Raw genomic sequence first — 22,905 nt, forward strand, 5'->3', positions numbered from 1 at the left:
GGTATGAATTACGGATGGGTATTAACCTTAAGTTGTGGCCGTAGCGGGTAAGACATACAGGTACGGTGCCATAGAAGTTGGTGCGTTCCAGCGAGGGTACGCGACAGCATAACCCTCTGACACCATTTCGCCTCGTCCCATTGTTCAAAATAAAACACACTCAACTCACCATGTCTGACGCGGTCACTTTCTCCTTCCTCCCCGGCGAGATCATCAAGAAGGGCACCGACATCACGCTACAAGCCATCCGTGATGTCGACCTGTCATCAGCTCAGGCGGTTATCAACATCGTTCGCGGCGGCCAGCCCGCCAATCTGCCCATAGAGGTGACGGGCAAGTCAATCCAAGTTCCAACGTCTGATCTTGATACCGGCGGTTACGATCTTGTCGTCGGCGAATTGCTGGACACGTCGGGTGGTCGATTTGTTCGCTTGCTCGTTCGACCTCGGATCATCAAGGCGCCTCAAGCTCCAAAGGCGACGAGCGATGGGCTTCGGATCGACCATTCCGTCATGCTAGCCATCGGGGAAACAACAGCCACCAGGCTGGCTCCCGGCGAGCCTAAGCCACCGGGTACTACCTATGTTGAGAAGATAAAGGCCGTCGAAGTCGACACCGGGATGCCCGTCGACTTTGCTTTGGGCGAAGACGGAAGGCCGATCGACGCCGAGGCGCTTCTGGCGGCCGTCGAGCAACGACAATTCCAGAAGTTTGGACGCATTCACAAGGCTCTCTGGTGGCATATCCAGGGTAAACCGACAGAAGAGGTGGTTGACGTTGTCGTGTGGCCCCGCATTACGAAATGTATTGCCACTTCCGAGAAAAGGGGCTATGAGGAGGAGATGCCTGACGAGGAGAGACGGCTCCTGGGCGAAATTCACGCGATGCGAGATTCAATTGTGCAAACGTTGCAACGACTGGGCGGCGAACTTTCTGAGCTGACTATGGAAGGTCTGTCGGTCGTCCGCACGCTGCGCCTTTTGTGGAGGCTCGTGTCCGAATTGGCCAATTCAACGCGCAGGCCAAGGCAGACCATGTCGGCGTGGTATTTTTTGACGGTCATTCTCCCATCACCGATTTGAGGGACTCTATCGCGGTTGCGCGTTCAAATCTTTTCCACCAATTAGGCGAGACTAGCAAGAATGTCAAGGTGGCAGTCTATGAGGACGGCCCAAAAGATACCACCGACCTCTCGTTTACGGACCGATATACGTCGAACCCGAGCGACAGCGATCACGCAAGACTGACGTCCGCCGTGGTGAAGAATACAAAATCTGGGGCCCCTCACGGGCACGCTCCCGACTGCAACCTATACTCGGCTACTAGCAGCGACAAAAAGGCGATCTTGTGGGCCGCCTAAAAAGGCTGTACCGTCATCAGCTAGAGCTTCCACTACAGGGAGGAGGCGGAATATGGGGACCTGCAGGCCGATGACCTTCTTCACGACTGGATGGCTCTGAAGTCGCCGTTTCCCACTATCGTCCATGCCGCGGGCAATTTCTGGTACGGGGATGCCGACAACATCAGACCGCCCCACGATGAGTTCGTGAACCACAAGGGCTACAACACGCTTTCCGTCGGAAACCACGACGACGAGGCCTTTATTATTGACGGGTCCTCGGTGTACCGAAACCCAACGTCTCCGAACGGGGACCGCGAGCTTCCCGAGCTCTGCGCTAACGGCACTGCCGTGGCGGCGGTCGGTCTCACCAAGACGGGCACCAGCTTCGCCGCCCCCGCCACCGCCGGTGTTGTTGTCCTCCTGCAGAGCGCCAACCCTGGTCTGAAAAAGTGGCCCGAAGCGTGCCGGGCCGTGCTTCTAGCCGGCAGCAACCGGCAACTGGCAAACTCGACGTGGTGGGCCGACGTGGGCTCCGCGCGTAAGGACAGCAAGGTCGGGGCGGGCGCCGTGGACGCCGAGGTCTCGCACCGAATCGCACTCAAACGGGTGACTCGGGACGGATCCGCATCCAGGGGTTGGGATGCCAATAGTCTCCAAGACTCAGACACCGGGAGCCAGGACAAACTTTCCACGCTTCACTACTACCTGCGCGCGCCAGGGAGTCCCGTGTCGCCGTTCGACCGCCTCCGGGCTAAGGTGGCGCTCGCGTGGGATAGCGTGGTGACGACAAAGGACGACCAGGTGACGTCGTCCCAGTTGACCACGGACCTGGACTTGCTCGTTTGGGACAGTAACAGGAACACGGCTGCCTGTTCGGCGTCCTTCGACAACAGCCACGAGGTCGTCGACTTCAACGCCGTTCCGGGCGAGACGTACCAGATCGGGATCCGCCAGTGGTCCGGGTCCGAATCTGTCTGGTACGGCATCGCCTGGACCGTTGAACAGACATCATGGCTGCTAGAGCGGCCAGGCAACGCCGGCTTTTCCACTAGCCTCAACATTGCCATGGGGACATCGTCTATTGGTGCTTACGAAACCACAAACAACCCGGCACTGGTCTCGGCTGCCAGCCAGAACTCGGCCTTGCTTTCGTTCGGCGCCCCCCAACCTACAATGCCTCAGGTGGCGGTGGGTCTCAACATGGTGGACATGGGCAACTCGTCACCCAATAACTGGGCCATCCGGATTAAGGCTTTCTTCAGTGACGTGACCGAGCAACAGTTCACGCTGCACGTCAACTCATGGTCCGACACAATGCTATACAACGCCCGCGTGTCGTGGCTGATGCTAGACCAGGCCGAGCCAGGCGTGCAGTGTGGCCAGTTTGACAGCAATGACTACGGCACCCCTGGGACCAAGGGAAACATCTACGAGACGGTCCTGTTCCCACGTCCCTTCAACAAGCCTCCTATTGTATACGTCGGTCTGAGCGGCTGGGACATCAACGACAACTGGCGCATCCACTGCTGGGTGGCCAATGTGAAGACGGACAGCTTTGACATGCACATCGACACATGGGGCAGCTCGGTGCTGTACTGGGCCAGTGCGACTTGGATTGCTATCGATGTCGACAAGCCGGGCTGGCTCATAGGTGAAATGATAGGGAAAAGCGAGTCCGCTACATGGAGCGGTCATGTCTCATTTGCGAGCCCGTTCCTGCGCACCCCTGCTATGTTCACCGCACTGACCTACTTTGATGTCAGCCACTTTCACAACTTTCGTTTACGGTTCAAGACGGTGCCAAAAGAAGACGGGTTCAACTGGGGAATGGAGAAGTGGCATGACACAGAGATTTACCAGATCCGGGCTTCCTGGCTCGCCTTGGAGTTGTCTAACTGGCGCTTGAGGGAGGGTTGAATGCTCTCTTGCAAATCGGGCGATTCATGACCTTGGGATGTTAACTTGACCGCAGAGACCGCTTTGTCTCTTCCCCCCCTCCCACATAACAGTGTTATATCTCAGATCGAGTCGCATCAATGATCATTGCTTGCCTAGGTACTGTAAACTTAAAACCTGGTAATAATAACAGCATGACTTTTGTAGCTCATAGTATAATTCTCTGTTAATTTTATGCTCTTTCCACTTCCTCTTGAAAACCATACATACTATCGCGCCATAGTCGCCTTTCTTGCCTTGTTTTGTAGGTGTACCTTACTACCATTATCGTCTCTCCGTTCTCTACACGCAATCTAAACTTCGTTGCGTCAACGCATTATCGAAATTAATTACTTCGAGCCTCAGATTAAATAGTGCTTTCTCGATTTTCTCCTGAGCTATGGCTTCTAGTAACCGATAATAGTTCAAATAAGCGAGATATCAGTAACCAGTTCCTCAGTAGATCGTTCATATAAAACTCATATCTCTATGCTGGAATATTATTGCCATTTCTTTGCGTAATATGATGTAACAGACTTCAGAATAAATGAAAACTAGCGTGTTGATTATGCACCTGGTTTTGTTCTTAAACTTAGGCTTGCGTTTCATTTACCAGTACTTAGGCGGCTCAATAGATCCAAATACGGCAGACATATTAAGCCGTCTATTGTAACAGAACTTAGGAATTATCCAAAGCTGGCTAATGGAAAATCTCCGCAAATTGCAGTAGGCAAGAATAAGCAAATGTCTGTCCTCTTCAGTTATCATTTCGTTATCACCAATGCTACACTGTGTGACAGCTGTCTTAATGGCCCGGCTCTCCTTTCAAACGAGGCCGTATAGAGAATCCAAGTCGGGTGGATAAGTGCCTAGTATCTTGAGGGTTTTCGCTGGCCGGATCTCTCCAGGCTTTGACAGACCTAGAGGGATGTGCCGTTTACATTGGCTGATAAATAGTCTTTCACCGCAATTCTTGTTGGTTTATCGTACCCCCCCCTCTCTGTCAGTTAACAAACCTTCTCCTGAATATAAATCTCGACAGCAGGAGATACCGATTCGGAGTTCACTGGGCAGGACTCGGACAAGTGTAAGTGGGCCAAGGCACCTTTAGAAGAGTCAATACGAATTAGTAGGCAAATGGCCAGCTCTGGCTTTGTTAGGTATTGCTCCCTAAATACCTCATTGACACAAGCGTATCTTTAGAAGCCACATGAGCCACAGGTGTACCCTGTGGTCCTTAAAAAGTTAACTTAAAAAACCAGCAACGCCCATTTCGCCCTCCACTGTATGTGCGCTATATAGACACTTTTCAGCAAGCCGCAATACGTGCGCTATGACGAAGAGGCCTCCTTTTTGAGTCCCATGATTTGGTTTCAAAACGAGGTTTCGTTTAACCTTGAGAGGAGGTTTGAGGAGTTGGAGGCCGGGTAGCATGATAATGGGGTATTATAGCTGAAGGAAGCTGCCAGGCTCACCATAGTACCCATTCCTCTTCCCAGCTGCCAGTTCTTAGATCCTCACAGCCCAGATCGTTCATATATTTGCCAGGGCCAGGAGGAGGGGGATAGAATGCATGAGCTTTTTGTACGAGGAATGCAAGGATCAACCGATCGAGTAACCGACAACTGACATGTTGATGTCCTCTACCCTTCATATCCTTTTCTACTAGGCATAGGAAGAGAGAGCTTTGTACTACCTAAGCCATTGTGTAATTGTATATATAACATAGGTCAGCAGTGCTCACATATACAAGACATCTGCCCACAGAAACCAGTGGCCCCAAGAGAAGGCTAGCAATGCTTTTAGGGGGTCACTCCCGGAGTAACTTTGGCAAAGCCTAGGTCTAGACTGGCCAATTCTCGACAACCGTCCTCCGTCCTCGATCCTTTGCCGTCGAGGGGTGCTCTTATGCGTAAGGGGGGAGGATATCATGTGGATGGTCCAAGTAGTCCATAACACCTCGAAACATCGGGTCGGGAGCTGCCACACTAGCCAAGGTGTCAAATTCTCTAAAAAAAGACATGTTGATACGGAGAGGAATACGCAAGGGCAATTGTTTCAAGGTGCACATGCATTATTGACCCACAACCGCCCACTCAGATGTAAACAACTGTCATTTTTGGAACCATGCATCTCTGTCCTCCTTCAGCGGCGACGCTCCCCCTCCCTCCCTCGGATGTTATCTCGCCTTCTTCTTCTTCTTTCTCTCGCCGTCCGGGACAGGCAGGTCCGCGGCTCTCTTACCGCCGGCGGCGGCGTTGCGCGCGGCGACCCGGTCGTCCCACTTCTCCCAGCCAGCCTGGCACAAGTCCTCCTCGACGACGAGGTCGCGGACGCGGAGCCAGCGGGCGAGCGGGAGGTCGAGGGCCCAGACGAGCCAGCCGGAGCGGCGGACGAGCGCGGTGACGAGGAACCAGCCGAGGGCGCTGACGGTGCCGGCGGCGGCGCCGACGAGGACCTGGCGCCCGGTGTGGTAGTTGAGGTAGACGCGGCTCCAGGCGACGGCGGCGGCGGCGGTGAGGACGACGGCGCTCCAGAAGAGGCGCTCGGGGAGGCCCATCGGGGTGTGGTTGCGGCGGCGGACGCCGGGGTGCGGGGGGCGGTGGCGCACGAGCAGGAAGAGGGCGAGGGAGACGGCGAAGTAGGCGACGAACTGGGCGTGGCTGCTGGGCATGCCGTAGCCCTTGCCGTTCATGCGCCGCGGGCGCTCCTCCTTGATGAGCCGCTTGAGGCCGAAGTTGAGCGCCTCGCAGGCGAGCTGGCCGGCGAAGAGCAGGGCGATCTCGACCTCGCGCGTCGACCAGATCAACGTCGCGTACGCGACGCAGAGCCCCTGGGGAACCAGGGCGAGCCAGGCGCAGAGATAGGAGAGCGGGTCCGTGGGGTCCTACGCGAGGGGGGGAGGGAGAGGGGAAGCGGTAGTCTGGTTAGCGGCTGGCGGGCGACAATTGCGAGGCAGACGGCTGTGGGAGGTTCGCGGCTTACATAGTGGACGTGGGTGAGAGAGAGGGACGCCAGCGGCGCCATGTTGTCGTCGGACATGGCGGGAGAAGAGGTCGAGCTTGTTCTGTTTTCGGTGTTTTGGAGGGGGTGGAGAGAGACTTCGACACCGCTAGTAGTAGAAGTAATGCATATCACTCTTTACGGAAAGAAAGCAAGCTCGCGATATAGATTGGATTGGATATATATCCAGACCTCGGCCGAAGAATAGGAGACGGGGGGGGAGGAGAAGCGCGCAACATATAGGGAGAGAACGCGAGCATGCAATGGTATGAAGTCAGCCAAGCCTTTTTCTTCCGACGCTCTACTATCAACTATACAGACCGACGCGGTTCGTTTCCGCCACCACGCTGCTGCTGCTGTGGGAGGGAGAGGGAGGCAGAGGGACGAAGGGAAAAGGACAGAGATGGGGGAAAAGCGAGGCTCGGCTTGGCGTCGAGAGCTGCTCGAGCTCGAAGAAATAGAATTGGGTCTTTTGGGGCGGGGAGTCGATGTCATTATTCACCGTCGTCGAGAGTGGCAGCCAGGTGTTGTAAAGGCGTGGACTGGGTGTCTGCCAGCTGTCAGCTTACCAATACGGATGCTACCGACCCCGGATTTATTACGCGTGGCGGTTACGTTATAGGGTCGCAGGCAATTGCGCAGACCTACAGTACCACTACATCTGTGCTTGGTACCTACAGGTACGCAGGCGCTGTGGCTGTTGCGGCGTCAAACGATAGAAATGTGGCCATCTAAGGAACGGGTAAACAGTTGATTGAATTATAGTTATTTACGTGGCCTTTTGGAGCCGTTTTACGTGCCTTTTATATCCCGATTAGCCCTCGCTAGGGTAGGGCTTACCTTATAGCTATACGTAACCGATTACGTACTTACGCGTTTATACGCCTTCTTAGCCTAGGTAAGGCTATCGTTAGGCTCTTAAATAGCGTAAGGCTTTAATTCCGTAGTGTTTTCCTTTATTTCTTTATCTATATGCTTATTTCGTTTAAGGTTATTACGGGTCCTCTAGATATAGTAACTTAATAAATCTTTAGTATTTCTTTACCTCTAAGGGTTTCGTAAGCTTATTAGCCGCGTTTTTAGTTAATAGTACGTATCTTAGCTTAACGTATCCCTCTTTTACCTCTTACTTTACGTAATAATAATTCTTTCGGATATACCGCTTTTATTTATTTATCGCGGTTTCCTTTACCTACGTATTCGCCGTCGTACTATCGTATCGTAGGGTAATAAGGCCTACGGATATTACGCCTAATTTCGTAAGGAAATTACGTATTTACGCGGCATTTATTACCGCCGTCGATAAGGCTATATATTTAGCCTCTTTTAAGCTTCGCGCGACTACCGACTAAAGCTTCGATATTCATACGATCGGGGCTTTTATTATAAAGAATACGTAACTACTTATTAACTTAGTTATAGAGATATTTTCTACGTAGTTTAAGTTTACGTAACCGTAAAGACTTATTTCGTTATATTCTTTATAAGGGTAATTCTCGTTTAATTACCGATACCGGATCCCTCGGCTTACCGTTCCCTTAAGATATCGTATTACGCGTTTAATTCCCGTTTAATACTCCTATAAGAGGTTATTTATAAAACGCGCCTAAGTCGAGGCTACGTAATTAATATTAGGCCTTGTAATATATACCGGAAAGTTCGCTTTTCTTATTAACGAGGTATACTTTTAAACCTCTCGTAGGTCGGCTTTATCGTTAGCCTCTTTCGGTACGACCGCGTCCCGATTCTTCGGGTTATACGGTAACGGATATGGCTTCGTATCGCCGTAATTAAGCTCCTTTAAAGCCTTTTCCGTATATTATTATTAATCGAGCCGGACGTTCTCCGTAGGAAACGATCGTTTTATTCGGACCCCGAGAAATTAATTAACGTTTCCTAGGTTAATTACCTTAACCTTTTTTTTAATTATATTCGCGAGCTTATAGAGTCGTTCCTCTTTAGGTCCGAATAATAAGAAATCGTTTATATACGAAACGATTACGTTTCTTATTCCGGGTCTTATATAAATAACGTCGTTTAAGGTTAATAAAACGTAGTCGTATTTCTTTAAAATACTTCTTATACGTTATTATTACGCGGCTTTAGCTTATTTTAGGTTATATAATAAGTTAATTAGCTCGATAATCTTCGATTTATCGTAATTATAGGTTTATTTCTCTTTTTTATAGGCCTCGAAATACTTCTTTAATATAAGGAATTATTTTATAAAGATTCTTTCGTTTAGCTTTCCGTTAAGGTAGGCGGTAATAAAGTCGATCTAAAGGATATATTACTAATAAATAACGGCTAACGCTATTAACATTTTTTACGATGTTACCCTCGCCGTTATCGCTTTAGTTTCGTTATAATCGATGCCTTTTCTTTATATAAATCCTCGGGCGTAGATCCGTACCTTTAACTTATCGAGATTTCCGTTAGATAGGAACTTCTTCTTTAAAACCTATTTAGCGTCGATAAAATAGCCGTTAATTACTTCGCTCGGCTATATAAACTTAAACGTATTACGTTTTAGGTTCTTTCGGATTTCCTTAAAAACGGCTTAGGTCTAAAGATTACGCTTTAATTCTTTTATTACCTCCTTAAAGAGCGGTTCGTTTTCGTTTATCCTAAATAGGCCTGCCGTTATTAATACCATTTACCTATGGCTTTATTCCTACGGTACGGTAGTAAGCGTATTAATATAATATAGCTCCTTTCGGGGCGCGATTTTAGGCGTATTTTATTCGCTTTTAAATGCTTCCTCTAACTTGCCCTCTTACGAGCTACCTAGCGCTAAGGCGGAGCGTACTTTATTTAACTTAAGTAGTACCTTTAGTATATAAATCTAGGGTAGTTTCTTCTTCGGGCGCCTTCTCCGGGGGCGTATTCTACCCTTATCTTCGTTTATAACGTCTTCGTTAACGATATTATTATCCTTATTACGAACGTTAGTCGCCGCGATTTTCTTCCGATACCGTAGCCGTTTCTAAACGTACTTAGGTAGGAACCTAACGACGTTCTTTAGGTCTAGGGCTCCTTCGGAATCTCTTAGTTCTTCGTAAAAAATAACGTAAGGCGTCTTTAAGAAACGACCTTCTTTTACGAGTTAAACTAGGTAGTTATACTTCCCTTCGTAACCCATAAGAACGGCGCGGGCTTTACGTAGTTCCATTTTCTCGGAAATTACCCGATAACTTTTATCGATATAGGCTACGTAACGGCTACCGACGATACGTAAATACGCGTTATTAGGTTTATAATTCTTTCCTAGCTTTATGCCGTTTATAAATCTCTCGTATAGCGTAAGTTCCTTTACGGACGAAACGCTAGTCCTATTAATCGTATACGCCGTTACTACGAGGACGTAGTCCTAAAAGTAAGTAGGGATCTTTATTTAAACGTAGACTACTTTAATATCGTCCTATAAGAAGCGTATGCTTCTTTCCGTTACGCCGTTTTAATACTAGTTATTTAGCGTAAAGGTATTTAACGTAATGCCTTTTTTATTATAGAATTATTCGATAGCGTTTATACCGAACTTTTAGCCGCCGTTAAGGCGTAATATTTTCATCCGTCGTTAGCTCTTATCCGGGGCGTTCGGTAATGCCTCGAATAACTAATAGACTCGGGTAAGGTAAGTTATTAATACTTATTAAGCCTTTTCTTTAAACTTATACTAAATAAACTCTTTATTTCGGCTATCGTCGTTTACGATTAGTATAAAATAACGGTAGTTTTCGATCGATAGAGGCTATAACTTTCCGAGGTCGCATTAAATAATTTCCTTAGGAATTTAGGTACGTTCTTAAGGGTCCTTCGAGGGTATCCTAGTAATCTTTACCCGATTATACGCGTAATAAGGTACCGTTTTTATAAGTACTAAATCTAGGTCGATCCTTATTAACCTTTTAATGGTTTATATAAGTCTTTCCGTATTAAGGTAATAAAGGCGGCGATACTATAGTATTAATTACTTTATGGTATTATCGTCTAGCTATATTAATATCGCTTATAATATCTCGCTAAGCTTACCGAGTTAATATCCTAACGCGTCCCCTTAGTACCGTTTAAAGGAAAGGAGTTTCGGCTCCTCTTTCTTATATTCTTATAATAAGAAACCTCGTTTCTTAGGGTTTAGGGTCGTTAGGACGGTCCCGTTAGGGTTTATAATGTTATTTTTATTTAGCTAGCCTCCGCTACGATAAAATAACTCTCCCGAGAAGATCTTAATTAAGAAGGAGTTAATAAATAACGTATAATTTAACTACGTTCGGTTATATCCTTCGTCGTCGCCGGTAAGGTAATAAGTAGCCTTACCTATCTTCGTAACGTTTATAAGGCTTCCTTCCGTATTAATAACGTAACCCGGTAGTAACGTTATTACCGTTCTCGGGTCTAGATCTTTTAAATCGTTTATAACGTAAACGTTAGTTCTTATATCGAAGAATAGGTAATTCTTATAGGCATTAGCCCTTATTCCGTAGTTAATTCTTAAAGGCTTTACGGGCCGCTCGTCCTCTGGCGGGTTAGCTATAGTTAGGTTATTACCGGGGTTAATAGGGATAGGCTTTTATTTAAGGTCTTTCTTACGGCGTAGTTCGTTATAAGCGCTTATTAATTTAAAAAGCTCTACCGTATTTATCTTCGTTCGATATATCCCGCTTTCGTTATCGTAATAACCGAATTAAGGTAGCGTATACGGTACGTACGTAATATATTACGTCGACGGTTATTTCGAACCGCCCCTTAATCCGCCGGAGGCGCTATCGCCGTTATTATTACCGCCGCCGTTATTCTTACCCTTTTATTCCTTTAGTAGTTTCGGGTAGTCCTTAGCCTTATACTTATATTCCTTATAATTAAAGTAAAGGGGCTTTCTTTATTAGTTTTACGAGGGCTTTTTCTTCTTATCCTTTTCCTTGCCTTAAGCGTTATTAGCTTAGTTATTATTACCGCCGTTACTTTTATTACCCTTATACTTATTAATCTTATTATAAAACTTTCCGCGGAAGTTATTAAGTACGTTTAATAGGTCTATAGGTTTCGTTTTAATTATAGTATTTACGATCTTAACCTAGTTAGCTATTTTATCTTATATATAGCTAAGGAATATCGTAATTTATTATTCTTCGCCGATTACGAAGCCGGTATTTATATACTAGCGAACGGCTAGTTACTACTTAAACGTAAACTCTACCGGGTCCTTACCGTCGTATTTTATTTTAATAAGTTATTCCTATAGTTCCTACTAACGAGCCTTTCCTATAAAGGCATAGGTTTAATCGAATATCTTTAATATCCTCGTACCTAAACGTACGTTCGTTATTAACTATAAGGGTTAACCCCGGTAAGTTCCGGCGATTACTCTCGCTAGGGATATCTCGTTTTACTCGTCGAGTTTTATTTCTTTTCTATATCCTATCTCCTTTATAAAGAGCATAAGTATATCCCGATATAAGCTTTAATTCGAAATTCCCTTAAGATAGGCGTCCTTATCGGGATTAAAGACGAACTTCTTTTAATTAATCCTACCGTTTTTTTTAAACGCGATACCCTTACTCCTATTCCTTATCTTCCGGCTACGTCGTTTACCGTAATCGGAATTACTATCAGAAAAGCTTCCTAATAGGTTACTTAGGCTACGGCCCCGGCGGCGGTAGCTTTTACGCCGGGTTAAACGCGAGGTACGATAATAACGGCTATCCTTGCGGTTTCTACGGTAATCCTTACCGTAGACTCGTTAAGTCTTTATAGCCGACTTATTTAATTTTCTCGGAATCTTTAGGTTTTTAATATAAGGTTTATTCTTACCTTCGTTAGCGTCGGTAAAGTCGCCTTTTTTTATTAAGTCGGCGACGTCTTATTAGGATTAGCGATAGCTTCTTTATCGTTATTCGCTTATTATTTTTAGCTTAGTTATTATTTCCCTAAGGAAATACTCTACGGTATTTATACGCTAGTTAATATATTCGGTCGTTTTACGTAAGTCCTTTTATAGCTTCTTACGTATCTTCTTACGGAGGTTCTTTAACGCGATATCCTACGTAGTTTCCTATTCGGTTCCTTCCTCGGCCGCCTTATCTTATAATCTCGTAGCTATCTTCGTAGTTATCCTCGCGATTTAATCGTTTAGCTTATCGATAACCTCTCTCTACCGTTAATCGTAGTTATACGGTTATCCTAAGCCGCTCGTTTATCGGAGCTTTCGTTACTTAATTACTTCCGTAGCGTAAGTAGTTAGATAATAATAAAATAGCGTAATAATAAGCTTACGAAACGTATAAGGTACTATTATATAGCTATCTAAGGAACGGATAAATAATTAATTAAATTATAATTATTTACGTAGCCTTTTAAAGCCGTTTTACGTGCCTTTTATATCCCGATTAACCCTCGTTAGGGCAGGGCTTACCCTGTGGCTGTACGTAACCGATTGCGTGCTTGCGCGTCTATAAGAAATAAAATGTGTACCTACTTAGGTAGCTTCTTTACAACCAAATCAGTCTTAAATACTAGGGTAGATACATAGAACGATATAAAAGAGGGGGGGGGGGGGTAAAACTTGTGTAGATACTAGGTGCTTTCGGCAATTAAGAGGTACCTGTATCAACGCGCTTCAATCACAGGATGTCCCGATCGAGGAAACAGGAGAAGGTCAGGTACCACTGTACCGCCCACCATAGCACAATACCCCAATGGTACTTTGATTAGTACACTCGCCAACCTAGGTCAGTAAGGCGGTACCTCCCGTCTTACCACGGCCAGGTACCTTTCTGGTGGACGGTACCCCACTGCTTCTCGTGGGATTGGAGTTTCGCCTGGACTCATCATTCCTGATTTTGTGGATGCCATATACACCGAAGTCCTGATCGCCAGACATGAGCACCTTATGATCCGCTTCGATCTCGCCCTCTGACCTTGTTACCCATCTCTTCATACCCAAGTCGGCGCCCTCTAGTACAGACGGATCGCGACACCAGCATAGGTAAACCTCAGGAAACATACTCTCCAGTGCTCTTCGGAGCTCCAAGCAGAAAACACCACCGGGCTACTCAAGCTCCGACTGCAGCCAGAACGAGGGAAGGCCGCAGGAGACAAAACGAACAGCGCGTCCGAACAGACGCCCTGGGGACTCAGACCACGGAACGTACAGAAGATGCGGCGGTAGCAGTAGTCATCCAGCTTGCCAGGTCGCCAAGCGTCGAGGGAACCCGGGCCATCCACCACACAGCAATGCGCACGAATACCTCGTCCCACTACAAGATACCCAGGTAGATATACCTTTATGCAAACCGCCACCGCAAGATGGCAGAGGAAGACATTCGCGAGGTTGAAATATCCACCATAAACGCCATATACCCCGAGTTGCAGGTCGACGACCACGACCCTCACACCGTCTCTGTCGAGCTCCCCGTGAGCCTGGCCAAGCCCGTCACCGTACTCTTCCCAGCCACCGCCGACGGCGCACCTCCGGTCGAGCCGGCGCGCTCACAGCAGGCCCCAGTCGAGCCGGCGGTAGACTCGCACGCCTTGTCCAATTTGCCCTCGCTACAGGTTCGCATAACCCTACCGGATGGATATCCCCAGAAGAAACCGCCCAAGGTGTCCCTCTCCACTTCGCCTCCGTGGCTGTCGGGCCGCACCTTGCGCAAGCTTGAGGGCGACGTGGAGACCCTGTGGGAAGAGTTTGGCCGCGACCAGGTCATCTTCACGTACATCGATAATCTACAGCAGTCGATCGGGGACGTCTTTGGCCTGGTCGACGCCCAGGGGTGCTTGGAAGTCAGCCCCGAGCACAAGCTGGCCATCCTCGACTACGATATCAAAGCCAAGCAAGCCGCTTTCGAGAAGGAAACTTTCGGATGTGGTATATGCCTAGGTAAGCTACGCATTAGCCACACTCGCCGCAAGAGAGGCGGGAGTCAGGAGCGAGAGAGAGAGAGAGAGAGAGAGAACAGCTAACACGGCATATCAGACCCTAAAAAGGGGCGCGTGTGCCATAGGATGCTCGACTGTGGTCATGTCTTCTGCGTCAAGTGTCTACAGGACTTCTATAACAACGCTATTGCGGAAGGCGACGTCGCTTCCGTCCAGTGTCTAGAGCCAAAATGCGCCAAGAGGCGGGAAGACGCCGTAAGAGGTTCTGTCAAGAAGAAAGCGAAGACGCACATCAGCCCGAGTGAATTGCTGCAGATCCCCCTAGAACAAGATACGGTCAAACGCTATGTCATGCTCAAGTACAAGACCGAGCTCGAGTCAGACAAGAACACGGTTTACTGCCCTCGCTCCTGGTGCCAGGGCGCGGCCCGGTCGAAGAAACACAAGAAACCCAAGGAGCTCGAGTTCGTCGAGGCGTCCGACGAGGAGTCCAACACGGAAGACGACGCGGAGGAAAATAACGACAAAGCGAAGAGCAATTCCTCGAGCCAGGATCTGCTTGCCATCTGCGACGACTGCGGCTTCGCCTTCTGTATTCGATGCGGACAGTCGTGGCACGGCGAATTCAAGTACTGCATACCGAAGGAACGCAAGGACGAGATTACGGAAGAGGAGAAAGCATCACTCGATTACATGAGGATGCACACGACGCCGTGCCCGACGTGCGCTGCTCCGTGTCAGAAGACGCACGGCTGCAACCATATGAGGTGTTTCAGATGCCAGACGCACTTCTGCTACCTCTGCTCCGCCTGGCTCGACCCCTCAAACCCGGTGAGTACGCTTCAGATGACCCCTTGATGCTTCAAAACTATGTTCGAGAGCGGAACCTATCTCCGTAGGGCACGTACGCGGGGACCTCGGGCTCGGGGAAGATGTGCGGCTCGCCCAACAGCACCCAGACTATCACTGTTCCCCCTTGGTGCCCGTTCCCTCTCAGCCACCCCTTCGCCTGACGGCAGCAACTGACCCAGATATGACACAGTATCGGCACTTCAACGTTCAACCTTCGGGTGAGGTTAACGGCTGTTTCATGAGGCTCTGGGAGCTGGAGGGAGGAGACGGTATCGATGTCGGGAACGGATTCGAAGGAGGGGGGGGCGTTTTGGGCGCTAATGCCGCTCAACAGCGTCTTGGACCAGCTGGCGACCTTGTAGAAGACTCGGGGGACGAGTCTGACGAGGCTGACCCGGAAGTGGTGCCGGCAGACGCACGTCATCAACGACCGCAGGTAAGACCTCGTCAACCCCGACCCCCAAGAATACAGCCTGGCGAGAGAGTCGCCGTCGAGCGCGAAGGGCCTCTCGTGCTCCGGATCGAGGGCAACGCACCGCCGGCCCAAGCGAGAGCGGTAAACCCTCCAGCGCCACCAGCTGCTCGTCCAGCCGGCGGCGTCCCAGGTCCCCGTAGAGAGGCCGCTCACGCTGTCAACGCGGGTCAGCGAAGGGGTCGAGGAAATAGGGGAGGCAGAGGTCAAGGAGTAAACCGGCAAAACAACCGGAATCGACCGCAGGGGGAACAGCAACCGCAGCAGAACCAGCCGTTGAACAACAACGGTCGCAACGTCCAGGACAGGATGGGGGGTGGCGAGGCACTCGGAGGCGACGGTCAACTAGATGCGAGGCAGGAAGCGTGGATCCGCCAATTCGTGCAATTAGCACTCAACGATCAGGAGGATCTCGTCGAGTGGGATAGTGAGGACGATTAGGTCGCGAGTCTCGTGATAGGTGCAAATTAGTTACACACACCCACACGCATACATACACACATACACATATTCACGCACACGTTCACGCACACTCTTTCTCCGTCTGCCTGCCTCTCTCTCTCTCTCTCTCCCTCTGTGCCTCTCTCTAAGCGGTAGGCATAGTAGGCATGATATTTCCCAAGACGGTAAGCAGCGGACGCGCGCGGGAACGCTTCTCTACTCCTCTCATTCGAGCTGGGCGGCCGCAATAGCTCATCGAGTTTATTGAACTCCCGAAAGCAGCCCGACCAGAAGCCGCCGTTGGCTGGTAGCGAATGAGGGCACGATGCTGCGACCCTCCCAGCGATTTCTCGGCAGCTATCACGGGGGGGGGGGGTTGGGAAAAAAAAGGGGGGGGGGGGAGGGAAGGATAAGTGAGCGAGAGAGAGAGAGAGAGAGCAAAGTGACCAGCCAGCCAACCGGCCGACCGGCTGACCAATCTCATCTTCTCGTCCTCGTTCTCCTCTTCCCTGCGTCCCTGCCTCCCTCCACCCACTCCCTCCTTCTTCGCCTTCCTCGCCTCGCAGAGCCGGGCTGGGGCACCACGACGAATCGCGAGCTCGTGGTGAAGTTACAGCGGGCTCTTGCTGAGATAGGTAGATCCCTCCGGCCTGTGATGTGACGCTGGGAGATGGTGAGACGGTGGTGATTACTATTATTTTTAACTCGCTCGTCGTTTCGGTCTATCTGCCTGCCTGCCTGCTCTCCCTGCTGCCGTTCCAGCTCCTGCTGCTGCTGCTGCTGCTATCGCCGCGACCCCGTTCTGCTGCTTTATCTTTAATAAACTAACCCCTCCCTCCTTTGCTCGTCGAGAGAGGTAAAGGGAAAGGGGGGGAGGGGAGGGGAGGGGGGAAGAGATAGAAAGAGTAAAGGGAGGGGGGGGGGGGAAGCGCCGCCGCCGCCGCCGCCGCCGCCGGGGCTGGGCAACTCACGTCTTCACCCACTGTGCGTAGGGCGTACGTGTATACTATACGTACGCGATGGTGTGCGGGGGGGCGAACTGATGTACTGTACTTGTTGACAGGTAGGTAGAGGAGGTAGGCATGTAGTCAAACTACCTACCTACCTCCCGAACTCCCTAACCTACCTACATCCCCATCCATGGAGGCGCACGCGGCTGGCCCCCTATACGTACACACATCTGAGTTACGTATCCTGCAGCGCGGAAGGGCAAGGGGGGGGGTTGGGGGGGAGCGAGGGAGCACCGGGATCTCGAGAAGAGACAGGTAACAAAAAGAAGAGAGAGGGAGAAGGAAGATCGCACTAAGAATAAACGAGCCAAGTCCCCTTCGAAATAGGTATATGTATCGAACGTGAATGTACCTACCGTATGTAGATGCGTGTGTGTGCCAACGGGTAGATGGATATTTGGGGGAGGGGGGGGGGAGGAGAGGAATGGAGGGATTCGAGGACGACGGGATGAGACTGGACAAGAATAAAAAGAATGAAAAAAAGTAGAAAACTCGGGAACGATGCTATTGCTCTGCCTGCCTACAAGCCTATAAGCCTACAAATACCCACAGACAGGTATACCGACGGGCTATAGCCACGAACCTGTCTAGCTACCTAAGCTAACTAACTAGATAGGCAGTCGGCAACTAACCACCACCACCACCACCACCACCACCACCACCACCACGTAACGGGGCAAACTAACTCGGAGGGAGAGAGATAGAGAGGGGACGAGGAGGGGAGACAGAGCAACTCGACTGCCACGGTAAAGCACCTAAAGCACAACAAGGTGTGCCGTGGCAGGTAGGTAGGCAGGTAGGCAGGGTAGCGCGTTGCTGCTCTGTGTGTGCGAGTGCGTACGTACTCGTGTGTGTGTGTGTGTGTGTGCTTGTGTGTGCTCGCCCGCACGCCGTGGTGCCATCCGATACGGTCGAGGTAGCACCGACGGTAACGCCAGGTTGCAGGATTTGCCTCTTTTCCTCCTTCTTCTCCTTCTTTTTCACTGACTCGCCCCCCGTTTCTGGTCGACCGCCGGCACCGCCTCGCCGAACGGACTTACACACGCTGGCAGACCTCTCTCTCTTTCTCTCTGTCTCTTTTGTGCCCACCCTCCCCCCCCCCCCCTCCCCCCCTGCCCTGCCTACTTACCTATCTCAACTTGCTACCACCGCCTAGCCGCCGGTCGGCCGGTCGGCCATCGTTGCCTCTTTCTGCTTCTTTTCTTCTTCTTCCCTTCCCCCCCCCCCTCCTCGTCCGCCATGTCTCAGTTGCCTTGCCTCGTCTTCTTGCCCTGCTGCACCCTGTTCCTGCTCCGGTCTGCCATATCCTGACTTGTCCTGGCCTCACCGTGCCGTACCGTGCCGTGCCGTGTTCTGTGCCTGCTCTCTCCCTCGTGTCCCTCCCCCTCCCCCCCCCCCCCCCCTCTCCCACTTGCCGTGAGCGAATCGTGGGCGCGCTCGTAGCGACGCCGGGCGCGGCGGCGCGGCGCGGGCTGGCGGTAGCAGGTTTCCTGCCTGCCTACCTGCCTGACTGCTTGCCTGCTCGCTTGCCAGCCTGCCTGCTTTGTTGCTTTTGCGCCGACGTGAGATCCCCGTCGGCGCGAGGCCCGCCTGTAGCTTATACTGTAGGGTGGCCGGTTCGGTCGGTCGTTCGGCCGATCGTGCTGATCTCTTCTGCTTCTTCCTCTTTTTTTTTTTTTTTTTTCACTGCTCGCGCCCAGCGGTCGTGGCACCGTCATCGGCGTCGCTACCACCACGCGCCCAAAACAGAAAGAAAAAAAAGGGCGAGGACTCCAGGTCATACCGAGAAAGAATGAAAAGGGGCGATAGAGAGAGAGAGGGAGGGAGGGAGGGAGGGAGAGTTCACCCGCGCTTATGGTAGCACAGCACAGAACCGCGCTGCGCGGCCTAGCTCCCCGTCTGACCACCTATGCCTTACATACCTACCTACCTACATATATATGCCCGGTCGAGAAGAGAGAGAGAGAGAGAGAGAGAACCAGACGCGACGCCAGAACCGCTGCGCGAGAGGCGAGGAAACCCGAGCCCGGGCAGGTTACGATAGATAGGTAGGTGGCTGCCGCCCAGCAGGTGCCTTGGCGAGAAGGTGCGCCGATCGCGGCCGAAACGCTATAGCTAGAGTCCCGAGGGAGAGTGGGAGTGGGAGTGGGGTGAGGAAGAAGAGGAGACAGAGAGAGATGCAATATGGTCTGTCTGTCTGTCTGCCTCTGTCTGTCCGCCTCTGTCTGTCCGCCTCTGTCTGTCCGCCTCTGTCTGTCTGCCTGTCTGTCTATACCTATATCTAGCGCCTACCTACCTCCCCGCCGGAATTCCCGCCTCCCGCCTCCCGCCTCCTACCTGCCTCTCCCCCACGACATCGCACACCTCCGACCTAGGTAGATTAGGGGGCGCGCGGCACGGGTTAGTTTAAGCGTCTTCGCGGTCGGCGACCTTACCTGCTGCTCCTGGCCTTAGCAGCAACTCCCGGCCGCCGAACCACCTAGGCAGCGCCGCTGGGGCTAGCCGTGGATAGGCAGGACCAGGCCTCTGAGAGACGCCGCGGTAGCCGAAGGATCACGCAGGGGTTTGGGAACCCCCCCGGGGGGGAGGGGGCAGAGGAGGGGGGGGGGCTCTAGCTAAACCATCCTTCCTCTTGGTCATTTTTCCCTCTTCTCCCTGGACCCCCCCCCGCCCTTAAAACCTCCTCGTCGGTACTAGCTCCCGCGCCTACGGCTACAGCGCTGCGCCGCGCGGCCGCGCGCACCCTGATACGCGCTTGCGTGTTGTGCTCTGCGGTTGCGGCCGGCGGGTGGGAGGGAGGTAGGTATAATGCAACGGCTATCTATCTATCTGCCTGCCTGCCTGCCTGCCTGTCCGGTGCGCCGTGTATTAGGTCACGCGGGCCCTGGCTCGGTATTTGTTGGTTGCGGCGTCGGGAGGTGGTACAGGATATACCTATGTATGAAAATGTGTATATGTATAACCCAAGGTGTAGTCGGGCATATACCTATATCCGTAGGTCGGTAGTCCGCCTACGCCTATATATACGCACATATACCTAGATTATATCGCTGTGGCTATTATAGACCGCGATTGTATTGCGTTCCTCGTTAAGCAATGCGCTTCGCCGTTAAGAGTCGTGCCTCGCCTCGGCTTCCTCCCAGGGAAGGGGGGGGAGAGGGGGGGGGAGGGAAAAAGCTTTCTCCCTCCTCTCAACCCCCCGGTCTGGCTGTCCCGTCGGCTTCCATCCGAACACGACGGCAGACCGAGAACCGAGCCTGCTTGTTTTCTCTCTTATTTCATTTCCTTTTTATCTCGGGGGGGTTTCCCGTCTTCTCGTTCTCATTTCGCCTCAATCCCCCCCCCCCCCCTTCTCTCTCTCTCTCCACCCCCTCGTCTCCCGCTCGACGCCCAGCCTGTCCGGCTCGGCTACCTACAACGGGCTCGCCTTGCGGACGCGCGCAAGATGTGTACGTACACAGGTAGCCACGCCAGCCTATAGGGGACCCTGGTCCGAGATCTCCCTTTTTTTTCTCTCTTTTTCTTCTTCTGCTTTCCTAGAAAATTCGGGAGTCATGTACGCGTGTATATCCACACATACATATACGCACATATATATATATATATATATATGTAATTCCGCAGCCATGTCCCACTCGGGGTCCGGGATTGGATACCTAAGGTTAGTTGGTTGATTGATTAGTTGGTTGGTTCGTTGGTTGGCAGGCCATCAGAGGCAACTATCTACCTACCTACCTACCTCTACCTACGGTATCCGGCTGCCTGTGTGTATACGTATGTGCTCGCAGAGGCGTGCGCGTAGGTGTGGGTATATGCCTAGGTATATATGCGCCCGCGACGATCTGTATGTAGCGTTCGGCCTCTGGGTTGGAGCTCGTTTCTTACCCTGCCATTAGAGTAGCTGGCTTACCTGCATACCTACGTATACGTACAGACGTGCCTCCATACCTATGTCATGTAGGTATGTATATGTATGTATATGTGTGTAGGCATGTATGTTGTATGTACGTATGTGCGTGCCGTCGTGCTCATACATACATACACATTGCATGCGTTCCTCCCATATCCCCCTCCTATAACGTGCGTGCGTGTGTGCGGGTGTGCGTGACTGTCTATCCGCCCGTCTGCCTGCCTGTCTGCCTTGTAGGTAGGCATGGCGCGCCCGCGCTGAGGCGTGCGTACGTACGTGACCGCTGTGGGCCTCTGCTCTCGGAAGGGCGCGCGGGCGGAGGGGAGACGGGTTGTCTCCTTTCGTCATTCGCCACGGCGTGGCGCCGTACGGGGTCACGCACCGCACGTACGCGCGTGTGTGTGAGTAGCTATGTCCGGCGAACCAGGATTTCCTCTTATTCCCTAACGCCACAACCCAGCTCCCGAATGACTCGTGAGCACATGTACATATATGCACAGATACATACATGCCTACATCTAGGCAGGCCGGCCGAATCTGCGTGCTACCGGGGGGAGGGGGGGAAGGGGGGTTCGGTCTAGTGACAGAGGGAGGGATGAACGTATGTATGTATGGACGCATATACGCATGTGCGTGTAGGCAGGGTAAGCAGGCAGATAGACATGTACGTGTGTGCGTGTGTGCGTGTGTGCGTGTGTGCGTGTGTGTGCGTGAGCCTACCGTATGCGCGTCTGTATATATGTATGTACGTCCGGCAGCAGCAGCAGGAAGAGGAGTAGAAGGAGGGGGAGGAGGAGTAGGAAGACGAGACGGGATGGGATGCAACGACTGGATGGGAAAGAGATCTGAATATCGCCAGTCGCCCTCGTGTTTCCCATTGGTTGCCAATTGGTGCAATTATTCCAGCGGCGAGTTGTGCCGGTTCTGATTCGCCCTGTCGCCCCCCTGGATTCTTCTTTTCTTTTTCTTTTCTTTTCATATTCCTACGCATCTCTCTTCTCGTCCTCCTCGTGGAGTCCCCCCCTTGCCCCCCCCCCCTCCCCCCTTTTGCATCCCGCCCGGTACAGTAAGGAACCGTGGGGCCGCTTAAGTATAGGTCTGTGTAAGCATGTGGTATGTGGGTAAATATATGTATTGCATTGATAAGAGGAAAGTGATGCGGCAAGGCTACGCATGCGTGCCGTGATTGTTCCTCGGCCTGGTCCATCATTTCATTGTTCCAAAGAGGGCCGGGCCTCCTTTTGGCTCCACCGATAGAGTTGACAGGCATCTGACTTACCTATGTACGTACGCAGGCATGTTGTCACCGGGGAAAGACTGTCTCTCCCTCTCCCTCTCCCTCTCTCTCCTGTAGTATAAGCGTTAGGTATAGTATAGGCGGCGGCATTGACATATAGGTGGGTTGTAGGTATATGTAGGCATGCGTGGTAAGTAGAATTTGATCAGTCCATATTAATTCCGGTGCTGGTCTTAAAATACCCTCTTTTTAAATGAACGCAGACAGGAACATCCTGGAATGCCACATGTCGCGACCTGCATGATCACTCTCTCGAAATTTGATTTTAGTCGACGTTACCGTGAGTTGAGCAAGCTCTTTTCGGACAACTAGATTCGAATGGACGTGAAGGGTCTTCTCTTGGCGCCCGCCACGGCGACACTAACTCTGCCCGGTATAAGACATGGTAATTTGACGGACGGCGCAGACGGGGGGACGATATCGCTGGTGATAGGTGGACGAGGGGGTCTGGGTGCACACGGTGATATATACAACGTTGTATACATAACCATGCAATATAATTGTATGGGGGAGTTGGCCTCCTCAACCCATCTCGTCCCTCGCCTCTCCTGCTTGTCCTGTCGCCTCCCAAACGGCAACGGCAGACGTCCGAAATAGGAATGGATATGAGGGCCAACTGTCCGTTTTCTGCAGGAGGGTCGGTTGCATCGGGTTTCCGCGAACGGAAAGGGATTGGAGCCGGCGAGGAGGAGGAGAGGATGCGGACGAGAGAAGAGGGAAGAGGGGGGAGAGCACCGGGGTCAGCGGTAGCAACCGACGACCATA

At 51.4% G+C, this 22,905-nt stretch overlaps 4 protein-coding genes across 4 annotated transcripts; 2 read left to right on the plus strand and 2 right to left on the minus strand.

Annotated features, from left to right (window-relative positions):
- Nucleotides 1-170: 170 nt before the first annotated feature.
- On the plus strand, nt 171-3,498 carry GGS23DRAFT_618491 (uncharacterized protein; the record flags this gene model as incomplete). Its single annotated transcript, XM_051520941.1, has 3 exons — nt 171-962; nt 1,022-1,347; nt 1,399-3,498. The coding sequence occupies 3 exons, from the start codon at nt 171-173 to the stop codon at nt 3,257-3,259; spliced, it is 2,979 nt and encodes a 992-aa protein (XP_051374154.1). The 3' UTR covers nt 3,260-3,498.
- Nucleotides 3,499-4,755: 1,257 nt separating this feature from the next.
- GGS23DRAFT_559244 (PAP2-domain-containing protein) lies at nt 4,756-6,763 on the minus strand. Its single transcript, XM_051515807.1, has 2 exons — nt 6,263-6,763; nt 4,756-6,164 (listed from the first exon to the last, which is right to left on the minus strand). Exons 1-2 carry the CDS (start codon nt 6,317-6,319, stop codon nt 5,457-5,459), a joined length of 765 nt encoding a protein of 254 aa, XP_051374155.1. The 5' UTR covers nt 6,320-6,763; the 3' UTR covers nt 4,756-5,456.
- Nucleotides 6,764-13,062: 6,299 nt separating this feature from the next.
- GGS23DRAFT_559246 (RWD domain-containing protein) lies at nt 13,063-16,031 on the plus strand. Its single transcript, XM_051515808.1, has 4 exons — nt 13,063-14,159; nt 14,256-14,989; nt 15,201-15,932; nt 16,002-16,031. Exons 1-3 carry the CDS (start codon nt 13,586-13,588, stop codon nt 15,921-15,923), a joined length of 2,031 nt encoding a protein of 676 aa, XP_051374156.1. The 5' UTR covers nt 13,063-13,585; the 3' UTR covers nt 15,924-15,932; nt 16,002-16,031.
- A 5,012-nt stretch (nt 16,032-21,043) lies between these two features.
- Nucleotides 21,044-22,286, minus strand: GGS23DRAFT_427162 (uncharacterized protein). The gene has a single exon (XM_051513818.1). The coding sequence runs from the start codon at nt 22,111-22,113 to the stop codon at nt 21,421-21,423; it is 693 nt and encodes a 230-aa protein (XP_051374157.1). The 5' UTR covers nt 22,114-22,286; the 3' UTR covers nt 21,044-21,420.
- Between the last annotated feature and the right edge of the window lie 619 nt (nt 22,287-22,905).

Source organism: Durotheca rogersii, assembly GCF_024521655.1.
Source record: "Durotheca rogersii strain YMJ 92031201 chromosome Unknown GGS23scaffold_5, whole genome shotgun sequence".
NCBI classification, from domain to species: domain Eukaryota; kingdom Fungi; phylum Ascomycota; class Sordariomycetes; order Xylariales; family Xylariaceae; genus Durotheca; species Durotheca rogersii.

Coding starts and splice junctions, on each gene's coding strand:
- GGS23DRAFT_427162 (XM_051513818.1), bottom strand. CDS start 22,113: ATGCCTGTCAACTCTATCGGTGGAGCCAAAAGGAGGCCCGGCCCTCTT.
- GGS23DRAFT_559246 (XM_051515808.1), top strand. CDS start 13,586: ATGGCAGAGGAAGACATTCGCGAGGTTGAAATATCCACCATAAACGCC. Junction 14,160..14,255: donor CGGATGTGGTATATGCCTAG/GTAAGCTACGCA, acceptor ACGGCATATCAG/ACCCTAAAAAGGGGCGCGTG. Junction 14,990..15,200: donor GGCTCGACCCCTCAAACCCG/GTGAGTACGCTT, acceptor GATATGACACAG/TATCGGCACTTCAACGTTCA.
- GGS23DRAFT_559244 (XM_051515807.1), bottom strand. CDS start 6,319: ATGTCCGACGACAACATGGCGCCGCTGGCGTCCCTCTCTCTCACCCAC. Junction 6,165..6,262: donor CTCTCACCCACGTCCACTAT/GTAAGCCGCGAA, acceptor CCCCTCGCGTAG/GACCCCACGGACCCGCTCTC.